Source organism: Peromyscus californicus, unplaced genomic scaffold (assembly GCF_007827085.1).
Source record: "Peromyscus californicus insignis strain IS unplaced genomic scaffold, ASM782708v3 Scaffold_14__1_contigs__length_90479793_seg_2, whole genome shotgun sequence".
NCBI lineage: Eukaryota > Metazoa > Chordata > Mammalia > Rodentia > Cricetidae > Peromyscus > Peromyscus californicus.
Genome location: NW_026294436.1, coordinates 16580155 through 16599300, shown reverse-complemented (window position 1 = coordinate 16599300; position 19146 = coordinate 16580155). Strand labels below are relative to the sequence as shown.

At 38.5% G+C, this 19146-nt stretch overlaps 1 protein-coding gene across 2 annotated transcripts in view; it reads right to left on the bottom strand.

Annotated features, from left to right (window-relative positions):
* Thsd7b (thrombospondin type 1 domain containing 7B) overlaps positions 1-19146 on the bottom strand; it is an 831070-nt gene that overhangs the window by 311183 nt on the left and 500741 nt on the right. For both annotated transcript variants that reach the window (XM_052736826.1, XM_052736827.1), the window contains exon 12: positions 10809-10912. In XM_052736826.1, coding sequence (XP_052592786.1) covers positions 10809-10912 — 104 coding nt within the window. The remainder of the gene's footprint in view (positions 1-10808; positions 10913-19146) is intronic.

Sequence of the window (19146 nt, the reverse complement as noted above, 5' to 3'; positions counted from 1 at the left end):
CCTTATTGTCAGTTGAACAGATCACCCTCATGACCTCCTAACTGCTTTGAGCATACACTGGATGCCTTGAGAAAGCTTAACTGCAACCACAGCTGCTTGCTACCAAAGTGGTCAAATGCCATGCTAGTGCCAATCCATGTCTAGAGTAATGAGCTTCAACCCTAAGAACCTAGAACCAAAGTGTCCAGCCTCAAAAGTCCAGAGTTATAATAACCCAGACCTTAGGACATGAGTCTGTAAGACTCAGCACATAAGCTTTTGGCACTCAAGGACCCAATTCTGCCAATACCAGAAGAGCTACTCCTCATCTATGCCCAATTTCTAGATGGAGCCAAAAAGCCTCAGGTACCTGATTGGTAATAGTATTCCACTTACCTATATTTTCACATTTTTTTTGCCAGCATCCTATACTTCTTATATTGGCACACAGATAAATATTTATCATATAAATTACACATGTAAGGTAGGGATGTTTAGTGTGGAGGCACTGGAGATATCAAGGTGAATAAGGCACATTCCTTATATTTCAAGAGCTGAAAATCCTAACATGGGCACATCTAAGGTACGATACAACTGTAACACAGAAAGGACAAAAATGTAGGAAGCTTATACTGAGAAGCTGAACTGCATGAGGGAGATTAGATTTGGTTGGGGAAAGGCAATACTTGAGATGGGGCTAGGGGAAGGTGTAGGTAGCCAACAAGTAGAGGAATACGAAAGGAAGGCTGAAGCAGTCTAGAGTGATGAATGACTCTGGAATTTGGGCAGCGCCTAGTCACCAGCTAGCATCTGAGGTTCTCTGGGAGACAGCAGCAGCAGAAGTAAAATAACATCTGGCTTGGGAAGATGTTTCAGCCTCACAGCCATGGAATGAATGAGAAAGAGCAGCCATGGAAAACTTCAGCAGGCAAACAAGGCAATCAGTTGAGCTACTCTCTACAGATGACAATAGCTTCACACTTAGATGGATTGCTAGAACATATACTTAGACATAGGGAGAGACAAGCAGTCTAAGGAAAAAGAAGACAATATGGAGGCCTCAGGAAGATGGACCTGCCAGGATTCCAATGCTGACATTCTGTCAGTGGGTGGTTGCAGCTCATGAGATAGAGAGGCTAAGAAGAAAGCTCTGGTGTCTGGGAGTAGGAAATAAGTTCATCTTAGAAGCAATAAATTTTACATAATGGTATGTTTGTGAATGAATGATGTTTAGGTGAAAATTCCAAACCTGGAATTAGAGAGAAAGATGCTGTTGTAATATAGATTTGGGATTATCACTACAGCTTAAATCATGGGACACTTGGAGTCATCAGGTTGAATATCATAGTCAGAAGGACAAATGCCAAAATAAAATAAAATAAAATAAATAAAAAAGAAGGTCATGAAGCTGGCATGCAAGGCTGAGTGTAGCAGGAACCAGACTCTGAGACCTGGAGTCCCTGAGGTCTGAGTATTCACAGGTGAACTATAGGAGCAGATAAGGGACCAGAGAAGGGAAACCCTGTGAGCTGAAGATACTGCTAGATGTCAGGTCTCAGGAAACTGTTGGGGAAGGGTCTGTGTGGACGCAGAGACATTTCATGAAACATCTGCTGTCTTCTTCACTGTTTCTTCACCTCATTCTGTTTCCTCATTAGGGAGCAAAAGGGGAAAGGGACTTTCTTCCTTCTAACTCCTGAACTCATCTATTCATTCAGTTACATCCCATTTGCCATCTTCAGACACACTCATATGGTCACTCAATTATTTCCTCGCTCCTAACAGCTTCAGATATTTCTTCCACTAGTTGTTTTTGATCTTATGTTCATAGTTGTGCAGGATAGACATCACTTATCTTTGAACTATGAGCTATAATGTACTCCTTTCTTGGTCTTCGCTGACAAATATTTGTAATATTACCCACTCAATATCCATCTCCTCCAGGCCCTCGTTTCTAAAACTATGCATTCTTTCAATCTTCAATCACTATATTGAAACTAGGCTTGTTCTACTCAGTTATACCTATTCAATTAACAAATATAATGCATTTTCTGTCTTATGAAAATTTGATAGTGCCACACTCATAGCTTTTAAAATTTTTACCTCCATGAATTTTACAATAATCAAATAACTATGCTGCCATTTCATGAAGAACATCAGGCTATAGACAAGGGAGTATGGAGAATACTGTTTCAAAAAAAGCAACCGGCTCTTCATTGGAAAAATTTGAGTAACTTTTCACATGCTAACTCTTCATCAAGCCTCTCCCAAGGAAGATGATTTGGCCCCACAGCCTCCACCATTCCCCACATATCTGGTTAATCTCTCCCCCATCACTAGCAGTTTATTTCTAAGAATCACATTAGTAATATTCACAGGCACTCCCTCCAGTGTAAGTATTACTCTCATCCCAGGTTTGCAAGGGAAAGGGAATCAACCCTTCCAGAGAAACTATAACCACTTGTAAAAGCATCAACATGGTAGAATTATTCTGCCTAGGAAAACTGAGGCTCTGAGAAGAAAGCTGACATAGTTGGACCAACCTCATACAAGTCCTGAGAGGCAGAACGAGCCTTTGAGACATACTGCTTTGTATTTGAAGAAAAGGACTATTCCTTTGACCCTAGTCTTTCAATACTTGACCTCTACACTTTTTTTCTTAAACTGTGAAAGCACATGGTATTATCTACAACTTTTGAGTATGCAGTTCCAAATATGCATGTGTAGAATGGGTGGCTCCTAATATCTATTAAGTTGGTTTAAATGTTAACTTGCCACATGTGGAATCACCTGAGTGAAGTCTCACCTGAAGAAGCATCCTGATTTCGTTGATTGAAGGGGAAGTCCCATCTGCATTATGGGCATCCTCTTCTCATAGTAGCCCAGGTAAAAAGGGTGTGTCAGCAGGAAGATCATCTCATTTTAGGCTCTCTTGGCCTCTTGATTCTGTTCCTCTAGAGAAATCTAACTGAAGAGGCCTCTCTGTGTGTGTATATCATGTGCTCATTTTGTGTCAATAATTTATGCCAACATTTGTCTGGATCGTCCAGTCCTCATTGGTTTATACTGAGTACTTTCAACTCATCACGATATTTTTCTTGGTGCATAAGATTAGCTACTGGATGGCATTGATTTCTTTTTCTTAAACACCTTTTGTGTGTGCTCCTTCTAATCCATCCTTAGTATTACTATTCTAGTGCGAGCATCCAAATTCCTTCCTGGCATAAGTTCAAAGGCTCCATGAGCCCCCATCCTTCCTACTTTCAGTTCTTATTTTTTTCCGATCCTTCCAGAAAACAGATGACTGGAAGTGCTCGTTGACTTTAATGACTCCAGTAGTCCTTAATTCTCACTTTCCATACTCCTGGATTACAGTGGGGTTATTTAGTTTTTGTTTTATGTGCCATATGACTTCTTTATAGCATGGCTGGCCTGAAAAGACAGTTTTGAGGCTTTCACATCTGTCTGAATTCACAGTCTCGGTAGAACTTAGGCTTGAAGCACCAGGGTAGATATTACAGCCACTGGCACAGGTGTGAGCTTTTTGTTCAGTTGCTTCCACCTGGGAGGAGCACTGGGGTTTGGTTTTCATTTGGAAAGGCACACAACTATGCACAAATCTATCTTCTTCTGCTACAGTCCTAAGAGAGAGCTCTGGATAAAAAGAACAAATGCCTCGACCTTAGTTACACCCGTGCTAAGTAAAGTCAGGAGATGCACTTCTACTTAAAGAGATGGGATTTGGCTCTGCACAAAAGACATGTAATGCCATTACATGTACACAGTTTCCTGTAGACTTTGAAATTTATATCAGTGTTCCTGAAGGGAACATAGTTCTGTAACTGAGAATAATATGGCTGGGAGAGAAACTTCCCACTCAGAGTTTTGCAAATGACTGCATTCAGGAATTGAAATTTCCTTTATCCATCCTCCCCAGCCGTATCCATTTCATTAGTAAAATATCTTCTGAGGATATGAGTAAGGTAGACGTGGGGAAAGGGTTACTGTGTCCTTGGCTTCATAGCTTATTATATTAAAAGCAGAGAGGCTAGTGAAAGGAGATGATACTGAAGCAACAGTTAGTTAACACCATGTAAGTAAAGCACTCTGCCTCAGGTTGCCCATCTCCTTTAATATTTATATTTAATTTATCACTGAGTTTTAAAATATGCATATTTTACCTGCAGCTACCACAAAAGCCACAGAGATAATCCTATCCTGAAACACATAAGGGAAATGAAAAATGCCTCCAAGAGCTGTGACTCACTTCCATTAAAATGCAACCTCTGCTGTGAACTGAGGGCTCCACTCGCAAAACCAATGCCTATGGTATTATCAGGCCCATCCTCTTGTTATGCTCACAGAGTAGTTTAATTCTGAGAGTTGTCCTACACTGTCAATTTAATTTCCACAGTCTAACCTGGTCACTCTTATTTTCACACGTTCAGCAATTATATTTAAGAGAGAGAGATGTTTTCAAAGAATGGTTCTTTAGGGCTGAAGACATGGCTCTGTGGCTACAAGCACTTGCTGCTCTTACAGAGGATCCCAGTCTGGTTTGCAGAACCCCAGTGGTGCCTTATGGTGGTCTATAACTCCAGTTATAGGAGATCCAACTCTCTCTTCTGGCCTCCATGGCACCAGGCACACAGACAGTGCAAAGACATACATACAGGCAAAACACTCACACACATAAAATAAAAATAAATACATTTTAAAATAGCTCTTATATTCTTTTATGATACATGTAATTAATCTTTTGGTCCCTGGAACTAAGAAATGGAATGAACTGATAAAGAGCATTATGCACTCCAATCCAATAGTACAATCTGGTCCTGCGGTCTATATTGTTGTTGGTGTTTTGTTTCCATTAAATAGATTCTACTATATAGGGAAGGCTGGCTTTGAACTTGTGTTCCTTCTGCCTCATCCTCCTGAGCTGACATTATGACCATGTCTAGCTTATGAGCATTCTTTAATAAAACAAATATTGAAGCACAATCACTTTTTCTAATCAACTTCACTGAAGATATTGACACTAGTGTGCTGGATGAGTATTTGCTCATTAGTTACATCACATGCCCTAGTATATTGATCTGGTAAGTGAAGTCATGCCCTCCATTCTGTTGAAAGCAGATGAAGACTTGAGTTAATATGTAAGAGCAGATGGAGCCCTGAGTAAATGTGTTATGGACATAAGCATGACGATGTCAAAGACCACAAGGCCTCAGATACATGGGAATGGCAAAGCTTCCCCCAAGTCCGTGTGCAAATGCTAACGTTGTGTGCAGAAATTAAACACAAGAGCATCCTCCTGTATATTAACAGCTTAAGTCTGCTTCCCTACAGAGACCTCCTACCTAAATTAGCTCACACACCTCCTCCTTTGGCTATGTACAATAAACCAATCTCCTCTGTTCGGATGCATAAAATAAATGCTCTGGGTTTCCAGGCTACTTCTGATGATTCTCCATCAGAGCAGAAGGCCCAGGTTTTCTGTACTGTCTGTGTGACTGTCTTTTCTTCACTATCTCATTACCCCAATCAGGTTTCCAGGACTCAAAGCTGTGCAAGGTAGCTGCACCCTCCCATAAATCCACAGAGAGCATATAGATGTTTATACCCCTTTCAAAAGTTGTATTGCTGAAAGGGTTTCTTGGGAGTAGCTCTCAGTGGCTCTCCATCCCTGATTGACCATGCCCACAGTCAGAGATAATATAGCTCATTTCTGTTTAAGTCTGGAAGTATATTGCGGAAACTACTTTTCTTCCCAGAAAACACATTCCTTCCTCCTTCAACAAAAAACACAAACCAAATAAAACAACAAAGGCAAAGACTACATATACCTCTGACTACAGATCTTGATTATTATAATCAACACCTAGACACATGATTCCCCTAGTGAACCTGCAGAAACAACCTTCTGATTGTGGTCTATGTAGGTGAACATGACTGAATCAACCTGTGTAATGAAAGGATACCTCTATTTGGAAAATAAGAATGCAAAGATTTAGAAGTTTGCTGTCTGTCTCCACAGAAGAAATACATCTGCCATTGGAGAGCTAAGCAAGGGTGGCTGATAGCTGTACTCATGGGTAAAGGCTTAGCTTCCAGCCTTTGACACTGGTGGGGGGGGGGGGGGGCGACCTGTGTGACATGGGAGTGGTGGGAGGAAGGCAGATCCCTGAGGCTGCACTCTAGAAGGAGATGCTAGCAGCCTGGCTCTTCCTGGGTGTCCCTTTTTTACTTCCTTTGTCATGAAATGAGCAGGATCCTCAGCCACATACCCCTGCTGTGACCTTCTGCTACCCCGACTTCCAAAAGCAATGGGTCAACTGACCACGGATTGGAATCCTCCTCAAAAATGGAGCCAAGAGACTACTTTCCTCTAAGTTGACTTTTTCCAAGGTGTCCTGTCAAAGTGTCAGAAACCTAACACTCAGAGTGACAGTTTAGTTTTGATGTCTAGCTGGCAAGCTATGTATGATGTCCTATTTCAGACTGTGCTGTATTTCTGTGTGTTTCTAGACTAGGGCGGATGATAAACTAATGGTGGGTGGTGATCTTTATATCTTTCCCTTCTTTCTACGAAGACAATGTCACTCAAGACAGAAATTATTAGAGAATTAAAGTACTCAGATTTACAACATTAGTAGTTTGTTCTGAATCCAGTTTATATAATTTATTGATTGATTTGGGGGCTTTATGAATATATACTTTACAGCATATGATTTGTATAAGCTAGGGAAATTGGATAAATCAAATTTTACAGATTCAATCACAAATTAAAGACTCTAGAAAGAAATTAGATTATGAAAAACTATGACATTAAGCATATCTTACCAAAATAATAGACATACAGAAGTACACATGCAGGATATATATTTCCATCTTTGGAAACCAAGTATTATTACTGCTATACAATTACAATTTTAGAGCACATTGTTCCTTCAACTTTTCCTACCTATTTCATATTCTGCCCTTTCTTCAAAAGTAAAGATAACCCAGAATTATTCTTAAACTGGGTTATTTCATGAATTTTTTAAAAGTAGAAAAACACCTTAGTTTTTAGGAAATTATTTAAAGGCAAAACATATAGATTCCCTAAATTACTGTGTGAGAAATCTGTGCCTCTCATTGAGATGAAAACTAATTAAGAAAGAAGAAAAAGATTTGATGATTATTAGAGTTCTGCCTTCTTCATTTCTTGTAAACATTATTCAGTGAAAGTAAAATGAAAAAGAATGCAGGCACTTCAAGATGTCAAGAACATCTAAGACACAAAAACATAATCCTCTATCTCTTACGTCATCTACATCACAGTGCCACAGTGTTGTCTTTCTGACAATAGGAAGCATTCAACACCTGATGAATGAGGTACTGTCCAAAAAAAAACATCTGGGTGTCTTTTGAGCCAATTTTAAGTGGGTCACTATGGGTAGCAAAATTAAAATTATTGCACAGATAATTTCCCACTTCTAGGAATTCCAGAACTCTTATTTTTTCTCTTTTTAGTAATATAAAATTACTATATATATATATATATATATACATATATATATAATATAAAATATTTACCACTTTAAGCATAGTTTTTTTAAATAAGAGAATACATATTTCTTTTTTCTATATTACGATTTGTCACTAAAAATGATCTTATATTATTTCTTTATTCAAATTAAGCACAAATTAACTGGATAGAAAAATGTCTTGCTTTCTGTGTAGTATAGGGTACCTCTGACAGTGGAACCCCAAATCTCACTACTCTGGAGAAGATACGGGTATTTTGCTATAGCTGTAATTCTGCCTGCTCACTGTCTTTGTTCTTCCATGATTAGAAGAGAATTACATAAATGAATTTTAACTGTACACCAATTAAACAATTTAACAACATAAATACAATAAAGTGAAGCAATGGGTTTTTATATTTCTAGAGCTATATTGATTAAAAATACTAAAAATGAATGAATGAAATATATAAACAGTGGTTAAGATATATATATATATATATATATATATATATATATATATCTTCTAAGTTTATTGCTGAATTAGTTCCACAAAGTCCAAAAGAAACTGAAGGCATAGATTTGCCCAATAGGCAAAGACTAGAACTCTGTCCTCTTACGGTTTTGATCAATTCTTACAGACATTCAGGTTTCATCTTTCACAAGTTCCTAGAACACAGGTGTAAAGATATGTAAACCTTACTCTAGAGCAGTGGTTCTCAACTTTCCTAATGCTGAGATCCTTTAATACAGTTCCTTGTGCTGTGATGATTCTCAACCTTAAAATTATTTCAATGCCACTTCATGACTGTAATTTTGCTACTGTTATGAATTGTAATGTAAATATCTGATATGCAGGATATCTGAAATTCGATTTCTATGAAAGGGTCATTTGACCCCCAAAGGGGTCATAACCCATGAGGTGAGAGCTGCTGGTCTAGACACTATCAAAAGCTTCACATTAGAAGAAATGACTGCAAAGTTAGTCCCAGTGTTTGCGAGTGAATTGTGTAGAAACAAACCTCCCAAGAAGGACGTCTCAGAAAGGTTGCTTATATTCTTTTTTATTTATCTAAATTTTTTTTCCTTTTACACACCAACCTCTGTTCCCCCTCCCTTCTTTTCTCCTGCTCCCCCCACCTACTCCCATCCCACACCCATCCCCACCTCATAGAGGGTAAGGCCTCCTTTGGGTAGTCAACACAGGTTGCTTACATTCTTAAACATTATTGAATGGCAACAGGGAAGCATGACTCATGAGGATTTACTGTATTGCCTAAGATCGTCTCCTATGAGCTAAACACACACACACACACACACACACACACACACACACACACACACACAGAGACAGAGAGAGAAAGAGACAGAGAGACAGAGAGAGATGATGATGATGATGATGATGATGATGATGATGATGAAGCTTTTCTACATACAGAGTCTCCATTACAATGGTTGCAACACACACAGACAAACCCTTTTCAAGGAAATCCCATGTCACTGTAAGCCACAGAGAATTCTCACAGAAAAGACTCCTGGCAGTGGTAGAACAGGAGCTTCAGAGTGAAATTATTAGCATTAATGGAAGTAGAAGTTGTAGGTTAGTGTTTCCCTGTATAACATATTACCAGGTGTGTGGACTACTTTGGTCTTGGATTCCCCCCCCCCCCCCCCCCCGCTTCTTCTCTCTTACAGAAAGAATGACCTCTCTTCTAGGAATTCCCAATTTTCCTAGTTCACTCATATTTTATGAAACATATATTCCAGATGCCTGGGATGTATTTAGATAAATGTTAGGGGATTTTGTTTCCCATGGATATTTTCATCTTACCCTGATCCCTTGGGTGATATGATGTAGACTAATAACCTGTTCATCAGCCCTTGAGGGATTGCTTTGTTCCCTCTCACTTTCCAAAGCTGATGCTGAGAAGCCCTATGTTTGGGGGACAGACTTGTAACTTACTGACTGTGGAAGGCTGGAGACCAGATTATTCTCTTATGTCTCCCAATTTCACAATGACGAGCCTGATGTAAGTCTTTTTCAGTCATGTTAATTTTGTTCAACCAAGAGATGTACAGTTTCCCAAAATGGCAATCTTCTTAGGTTACTTATTTGATAACTTTTCATATATTTGTTTTATTTTTCGGAACTCTTAGAACTTTGGTGTTCATCTTCCTGAACTGGTTTTCTGTTTTATTCCTTCCTATTCATTGCTTTCTTGTTTGTGTTCTTTCATACTGGAGGCCTTTTCCAAAATGCAGGACTCATTTTTTTTTATTAATTATATAATACTAATATTTAAAAGGGTTTTAGGGACATGTTGTCTGCTGGGCAGGCAAGAATATCCATTGTGCAATATCTGACAATATCAATTCCTAAATGTCATTATCTGTAGGTCAGAAAAAGAAACCCAATCTTGTGTAGGTGTAGTTGTGCAGAGGGAGTTGAGAGAGCATTGGTACTGCCCAGCAAGTTTGCTAAAGCAGATGAAGGAAGAGAACTAGTGCTGTAACTCCCCATTCAGATGTTCCACAGGCCCTCTGGATTTCACAGTCTAGCTGTCATCTCCTTCACCCTCTGACTATTTTCCAATGCCACAACCTCTCTTGTCCTGTGACTGGATAATAAACCAACAAGCTCCAACAAAAGCAGGAAGAACAGGAGTGACAAAGTTATTTCATTAGGAATGCATTAGGAATGAGGCAGAAAAGGGAGCAGCCTGAGTCACTGGGTGCTTTTCAGAGATCTGCTGCCTTTCCTAGAGGATCATAATAAAAAACACCCTCTACTTCAGACATAGAAGCCTATCACAATGACTTTTAGAAGTTCTGTGCATACTAAACACATAGCAAACACACACACACACACACACACACACACACACACAATTGTGCTTAAGCCAGAACCATTAAGATTAGTCAGCTCATCCAGTTATGTTTCCATTCATATAGTTAATCTTCACATAAACATGCAATGTAAACAAAGTGTAATGTGTACTTTCAGATCTGATTTTGGCATCATCTCAACATCTTGGCCGATATCCAATATACATTCACAATATGGACATGGAGGTCAGTTATGACTGAGATATATTTATTTATTGTCTTGCTTTAGTACTGAGGTGCAGTGAAAGGTTACAGTTAAATGATGATATTTAACTAACAACATTTATTAATGCCAAGAGTAAATTCAGTCGTAAATATAAATAGCTCAATCCAGAAATATCACAACCTACCCAAATACAAAGATAAGCAACCAAGTATGGAGTAACATGACTTCAAACCACACAGAAACAGGAAGCGATTTAAAACTCTGCTTACCTCTTGTCTGCAACCCCTTCCCACATGCCTCACTGGTGCCTGTTCTCCCCTGCCTGACAGACTCTGGAACCAAGATGCAAGGGCTCCATTTCTGTAGTTTCCACCTGTGACCACAAGGAAGAATACAACAGAATGTTTACCATGACAAATGTGCAGAGGAAATACTTGCAATACTTGACTTAGAGATGCAGAAATAGAAAGACCAGGGTACAGTTAGTCTGGGTTTGAGTAAACAAAAACAAAAACAAAAAACATGCCCTGTACTGTAAACCTTGCCAATTAGCCCATTATCCATGAGGTCATAGACTCCAAAGAAGACTGCCCCTACTTTCCTAAACCAGTTTAATTTCTAACTGCATTCTAAAACCTTATCTTTATCCCTTGGGTAAATGTAACTCTCACCTTTCATTAAAGGGATGTCTTACTGCAGCAGATTGAGACCATTGGAGAAATCTGCAATGGTTCAAAACACAAAAAGCAGCATACCATGGGGTTCCCAACCCCAACAGATACATCTACAATGTGACCTGTGCACCTAAGACTCAGGAAACTTCATGAAAGAGGAGACCAAGGATTGTAACAGACAGAGGATCAGAACATCTGCACTGAGATAATGACTTCTATATGGGACAGGGAAGCTACAACCAGGATTCAAATTCAAAAAAAATTGTCAGCCTCAACAAGCCCTTCACAGTGACAACATAACTTGGCATGCCAATATAAATATAAGACATCTCATAGGGTCCCAATCCTATATGCAAAAATTACAGGCAGTTAATGGCTGTTGAAAGGCTGAGAATCATTTTTGATTCTCATGACTGACCTGTCAAATCCTAAGTAGCCATCCTTAAACAAAAATATGCATTAAACACACACACACACACACACACACACACACACACACACACACACACACATATATATATATAAATATATATATATTTATATATATGCACTGTGGAATAGTCCTTCTGTACCCTGTAAAGATGTGTTGCTCTCCTTGTTAATAAAGAGCTCATTGGCCAATGGATAGGTAGGATTTTCAGAACAGAGGGAATGCTGGGGAGGGGAGAAGAAGGGAGGGGTCTGAGGAGATGCCTTGAGATGCAGAGAGAGCATGATGGTAAGTACATTCATGAGGAAAACATGCCTCAAGGCAGCACATAGATTAATAAAAATGGGTTAATTTAAGTTATAAGAGCTAGCTAAAAAATGAGCCTGAGCTATTGGCCAATCATTCATAATTAATATTAAGTCTCTGTGTAGTTATTTGGGGAGCACCTGGCAGGACAGCTGATATTGGTGGTCTAGACAGAACAGTCTGCCAGTACCTATATATTTTATTCATATACATACATATGTACATACATATATAGTGTGTTACAATAAATAAATAAAATAAAATCCAAACCTAGAAAGTGTTGAGGATGTTAAGAGCTGACTGTTGATTTCACTCTCTACCCAGGTTCATGATTAAAGTTGTGATTATACTTTAGGGAATTTGAACATTTCATGTATGAAATGTTAGCATATAAAAAAATTATCAAGGGGAAGCTTAAAATACACAGACCACCACCATGCCGGGCGGTGGTGGCGCACGCCTTTAATCCCAGCACTCGGGAGGCAGAGCCAGGTGGATCTCTGTGAGTTCAAGGCCAGCCTGGACTACCAAGTGAGTTCCAGGAGAGGCGCAAAGCTACACAGAGAAACCCTGTCTCGAAAAACCAAAAAAAAAAAAAAAAAAAAAAAATACACAGACCACCCTGTTTACTTACAACCATTTTAAAATTTAAATGTAAAGAAGAAAAGGGAGCAATCTTTGTGTTCTACTGGAAAATAGAAGATTCAAAGTTTAAACATCTGAAAGCTTGGGATGCAAACTTTTACCTATTCTCCTGTGCTTCTGTTTTCTTTTTAAATATGGTACTTCTAGGATTCGGACATAACTCTAACATTTCCATCAGTTATGAAACTAAATGAAAAAGGTGACTCTTGGGACTGACCTTACCCAAAAGTTCATCTTAGGGAAGTGGAATGGATGCTATCTGATAAAATATCAGTACTTGCTTTTCTCTGAGGAAATGGTCCCTGAAGAAGTCACCTGGCTTCTCTCTGCTTACCTTTCTCAAGTTAATAAAAGTGTCTATTTTTGACACACGGAGGATAGCTTCTGTTCTAAAAGATAATTTCTACACAGTACTCTAGAAAACTCAAGGCCAAAGTCTAACCAGGGTCCTTGTTCCTCTGGTTAGTGTGCTAGGTCCATTTTATATGAGCCAAGAACTCTGCTAAGACAGGAGCTGATTTATCCACTGGCCCTTGCCTCACAAGCTCCTTTAAAATAATGGCCAGGAAAGAGGAAAATTACTGTTTGTCTTCAACTGGCGTTCTTAATGAGAATGGCTTGAGTTTGGTTGGAAATCTGGAAACAGATAAATAGAAAGTGTGCTGTGATCAAATAAATCAGAGATTAACTTCTACAGTAACAAATTCTCTTTGTTTATACATAGGTTCCATCAACATAGTCATACCCACAATAACTAAAGTGGTGATGGGCTCCTGTCCACCTTTTGAATCATGATGTCTTATTCATTTGAATTCCTTAAGCTAAATTTGCTTAGGCTTCTCAGACTAACATGAAACTAGGGTATTCACTCAAGTTTAGCTTGCTGTATAGACGGAAAGGGATGGAAGGAGTTTTCAGAGATTTGAGATGATAAACTAGAATTCAGTCAGAGTAAGTGACAGCCTGAGGCTGGACCATTTTGGTTACTTGCTCATTGGCTTTTGGTTCCATCTCACTGTCAATTCTGTGTAAAGATCATGTATTCATGTTGTTTTCTTCTTTAGTGTCTAATTTAATGTACTGGATGATACAGGATAATGTAGGTGGGCATTTCCCTCTGTTCTGATTTGGGAAATGTGGATATGTGGCCTTAATGCAGTTAAAAGAATGAACCAGAAGATAACAATAAAAAACCACCTAAACTTGATTTTTGGGGACAACTTCATCCAGAATACCAATGTAGGAGAAACAAAATCTAACTGGAACCACAGTGTTCAACTTTATAAGTTCTTCTACAAGATTCAGAGAGCTGTGTTAACTTGGACACAGTTTGAAGTACACATCAGGAAATGGGATCTGGATGAGGAGAACTGATTTCTGGGAAAATGACAGGAGGTAAATAAAAAATAGTTAGAACATTGATTAAATTGAAGTGCTATCAAATAGTAAGGATAGGAAAATCGAATGGTCCATCAATGGTTTCTGAGATCTCAGATGATTATAATGGCCATGGGTTTATTAAAATGTCTGATAATATTTGATTTGGCCAAGTTCTTCACTTGGCTACTTGCCCCAAGAGCAATTTTCTGGACATAGTAGTTTCAATATTTACTCACAGCACAAGAGGGTGATTACTGACAGTGATTCCACAATGGTCCCATGGTTATGGGAGCAAAGAGCAGCCTGGGCCTGATCCCAGTGTTTATCTACATCCTCCACAAACTGTCCATCACATTGGAAGGATGGAGTGAAGCATGGCAAAGCAGTGGCGTTGGACTTCTCAATGGCACTCTTACTGTGTATCTAAAATGAGCTCTTTTTGGAAGAGCAATGAAACGGAATCATTCCTGAATAAATTAGCCCTTAAGCCTCACAGCTTTAAGACACAGTTTCTAAAATTATCAGGATAAAACATTAGATAATTTTGTAAAATACGTTTTTGAGTAAGTTGGTAAAAACTGTATGATTTTTAAACCATGAGCTATTATCATAAATCAGTGACTACATTTAATCTAAGATTATTTAAAAGCAATGTTATCCCTGAATTTGAAACTTTAAAATTCTAAAAGATTGGATGGTTAGGATTTGGAAAAGAAGCTGGGATATGGTTTCATAAACATTAGTTACCAATTTCTAAAAGGGAAGAGAGAGGGAACATAAAAAGTTTAAGAGTTATCCTTTTTCTCTTACTAAAAGGAGGCTGTTTGGGAACAGGTATCAACAAAGACACATTGCATATGTGGATGAAATTTACCAAGAATAAATAAAAATGATATTAAAAACATATCATCCAGTTCCTTAATAAACATGCATCTGATTTATGGTTTGAGACAGGAATATATATGTATATACATATATACAGGAATGTATACAAATGCACACACATATCCTAATAAGATGAAGTGTGAATCTATTTAGTCTTATTAAATAAAAACCAGGAGTCTGCTGTGGGATGTCTTTCTGTATGCTGTGGATATGTGTTGCTCTGATTGTTTGATAAATAAAGCTATTTGGCCTATGGCAAGGCAACTTAGAGGCAGGTGGGAAATCCAGGAGAGAGACAGGAAGAAGAAAGACAGAGGTGCAGTGGGGGGTGGAGGGATGGCTCAGTGGTTAAGAGCACTGGCTGTTCTTCCAGAAGACCCAGGTTCAGTTCCCAGCCCCTACATGGCAGCTCAAGATCATCTGTAAATCCAGTTCCAGGGAATCTGACACCCTCACACCAATGCACCTAAGAAATAAAGTAAAATAAATTATATAAAAAGAAAATGAAATCAAGAAAGAAAGAAAGAAAGAAAGAAAGTAAGAAAGAAAGAAAGAAAGAAAGAGGTGGAGGAGATGCCATCCCACTGTCCAGGGAGCAGCATGCAATGGCACACAGGTAAAGCCATGGAACATGTGGTAACATGCAGATTAATAGAGATGGGCTGAGTTTAGTTATAAGAGCTAGCTAGCAAGAAAATTGAGCCATAGGCCATGGTCATGCAATTCATAATTAATATAAGCCTCTGTGTGTTTACTTGGGTCTGAGCAGCTGAAGGACTGGTTGAAACACAGGAAAACTTCCAGCTACATTTGGCTGCCCAGTGTGTTGACTTGACCTTCAACCTAAAGCTTGAGAGAACTTAAAAAAAGGTTCTAAAATGGAGCTAAAAACAGCTTCCTATGTGTGTCTCTCAGGACAGCTACAGCCTGCAAGCTTGACCTGCAGCATGGTGGATTCCCGCCAAGGTACACAGAGGCATATCCAAGCCATGTAGTATGCTGCATGGTGGATTTAGCTTTTGCTAGTACAGACAACAACAACAACAAAAAGGTTTCTGGCCTACATGCTGCTGGATAGAGGCATGGGTCCACTGCCTCCCAGAGTCAGCAGACAGCATGGCTCCCAGAGCTGGAGGTGAATTACCTCTGCCATGTTGAAAAGCTGAAATGGCTGCTGACTCCACCCATTAAAATCTCTCCTGGTCAAAGAAGGATCGTAGATTCAGAATAAGGCAGATTCAGATGGAATAAACCTCTAAATAGTTTACAATGTAGGTAAAAATACAAGTAGGCTTGGAGGAGAGAGGAAAAAGAGGATAAACAATTAGATAAGGAAATAGTTTTAAAAAATAAAGTCTTTAAAGAGACAGTAAAAGTAATATAAAAAATAAGCCACATAAAGGTGGAAATTACACAGAGAGACTGGATTATATTGTCTTTGAGATTTTTAACTGCAGAAAGACACTTGATTGCAAAGGCTGCTGAGTTAAGCCAATATATATATTTTAAAGGTTTCATGACTTCAAAGTTTATGTCTAAGGATACATTGCTTTGGAAAAGAGGTTCTGCTTTTGTTTTCACAGAAGATGAGAACCTGTGGATTGCTTCCAGGCTAATATGATTTGATCGGCCAAGACCACCTGAAACGTCTCCAATGACACAATGGCCCAGATGATTCAACATCCAAAACAGCTTCAAGGCAACTGGCTCAGACAATGCAGCATCACAAACTACTCCAGTCAGGACTTGACCATAATTATTAATTTTCTCAGGATCCCCATAAGATTGCCAGCACCCCCATCCAGCAGGAAGTAGTATGAGAAGCTATGCCCAAATTCCCCAAATATTGTTTATAAATGTTTATTTTTATTTAAAGAGGGTTGATTATAAATGCAATCTCTTTCTAAAGAAGAAAAAGGGATATTATAGATATGATAGGATGAAGAGTAACAACTTGTTTGAAATGTTTTATATTGCTATGGATTTTAGTTTATTGATATAAATTTAAAGTTAATTTTTTATACTGTATATATATTTCTACTCTCAAGGTATTATGTTTAATGTAACTCATTTAAATTGTAATGGATAATTAAGAAATACAGATTAATATTTAGTCTTCTATGATAGTCAAACTTATAGTAATGTTTGTTAAGTTTTCTAGGTATACATAGATATAATTCAATTAGGTAGGTAATCTTCAAACACTTCAAAGACCTACAGAATATGGTATTTAAAATGTTTTAAAAACTTAGACTTTCTGGACAATGAGACACATCTGCTCCTGGCAACACTGATTTACTTCAAAGAGGAAGATGGGCATCCAAGACACTCCATATGGAGTTTATCTTCTTGGCAAAAATAGCCATTTGGGCAAGAAACTGTTCTTGCCTGGACTGCTTGACAAAATGTTGTATCGACTGGACATGCAGGCCCCATGGAAAAATGACCACTAAATTCTGCCAAAACAAGGTGAGATGGTCCTTCAGGTTCCTGCTTTGCAGAGGAGACTGCTAGACATTCTATAGGACACAGGAAGAAATGACTAAAAACTCTAGGTTTATTGGCTGAAGATGGATGCCCCAATGTTACAGAGAAACTTTGGATGGCTGTCCAGGTAGCCAGATGTCTCTGATATTTCCAGAATTTTGGAAGTTGCTTATAATGCACTTTCTGTTTACTTAGATAATATTATATCCTTCTGAGGTCTTTGATGGAGTTGAAGACTAGATAGTTATAATTATAGTTTTCCTTGGGTATGATAAAAGATAAGTTAGATATGAAACTTTAGACTCACAAATATAGGACCGAGGATAAAATATTTTCTTTAATTCTGCCAAGTACAAATGGATTAGATATTTTAACTGTAATTCTTGCTTGATAACTGTTTTGTTATATGTAATTTTGCTATGTTAAAGTTAAAACCTTCCTTTTTTGATTAGACAGAAAAGAGGAAGTGCTGTGGGATGTCTTTCTGTATGCTGTGAATATGTGTTACTCTGACTGTTTGATAACTAAAGCTGTTTGGCCTATGGCAAGGCAGCTTAGAGGCTGGCAGGAAATATAGGAGAGAGACAGGAAGAAGAAAGGTAGAGATGGAGGAGATGCTATCCTTCCATTCAGAGAGCAGTATGTAATGGCACACAGGTAAAGCCATGGAACATATGGCAACATATAGATTAATAGAGATGGGATGAGTTTAGTTATGAGAAGTAGGTAGCAAGAAAATTGAGCCATAGGCCATGGCCATGCAATTGTAATTGATATAAGCCTCTGTGTGTTTACTTGGGTCTGAGTGGCTGCAGGACTGGATGGGCCACAGGAAAACTTCCAGCTACAGGAGTCAGATATGGAGGGTGAAAGCTGAAAGATCAGTGAAGCAGAGTAGCAGTCACCAGGAACTTTTGACCTCTACAAATCCTCAGACTGAACAGGCCAGATTATATTTCCACCTCCCAAGTGCTGGGATTAAAGGTGTGTGCCACCACTGCCTGGTCTCTATGGTTAACTAGTGGCTAGCTCTGCCCTCTGATCTCCAGGCAAGCTGTATTTGTCAGAACACAGAGAAAATATCATATGACATATATATCCCAGGATTGTCTTGAATTTATGATCCTCTTGTGTCAGCCTCCCAGGAGCCAGGTCATGGGTGCGTGCACCATGCCCAACTTAGTTTTTTAAAGACTTGTTGAAAGTTCTCAGATGAGAACAGCAGGATTACTATGTTACCTCATGGTGTGGTAGTGTTTTGTATGTATTTGTGCTGTGTTTGCATGTGTATGTCTATATGTCAGTCTGTGTGTGTCTGTGTGTATGTATGTATATGTATATATGTGTGTAGATCTACATGGATATGTGTGTCTATGTGTTTCTGTGTTAATCTGTCTATGTATATAAGTATTTGTATGTATGTATTGTGTGGATATGTATATGTGTTTAAAAGGTGTTTGTGGATGTTCATGTATGTCCATATGTATGCCTGGTTGTATGTGTGTGTATATGTGGTTTTGTGTATTCCTCTACACATGTGTATATGTCTATGTGTGTGGTTTTGTATGTATGCCTGTATCTGTGTGTAGATGTGTCTGTGTGTCTGTGTTCATGTGTTTGTACGTGTATATGTTTAAATGTGTATGTGCATGTGTGTATGTTTGTGTGTATGCAAGTCTGCATATGCATGTATGTGTGTATGTATATGTGTTTGTGTGTATATGTATGTGTGTTTCTAAATGTTTCTGTGTGTATATGTGCCTAGAGATATATGTTTGTGTGTGCATGTTTGTATGTGTC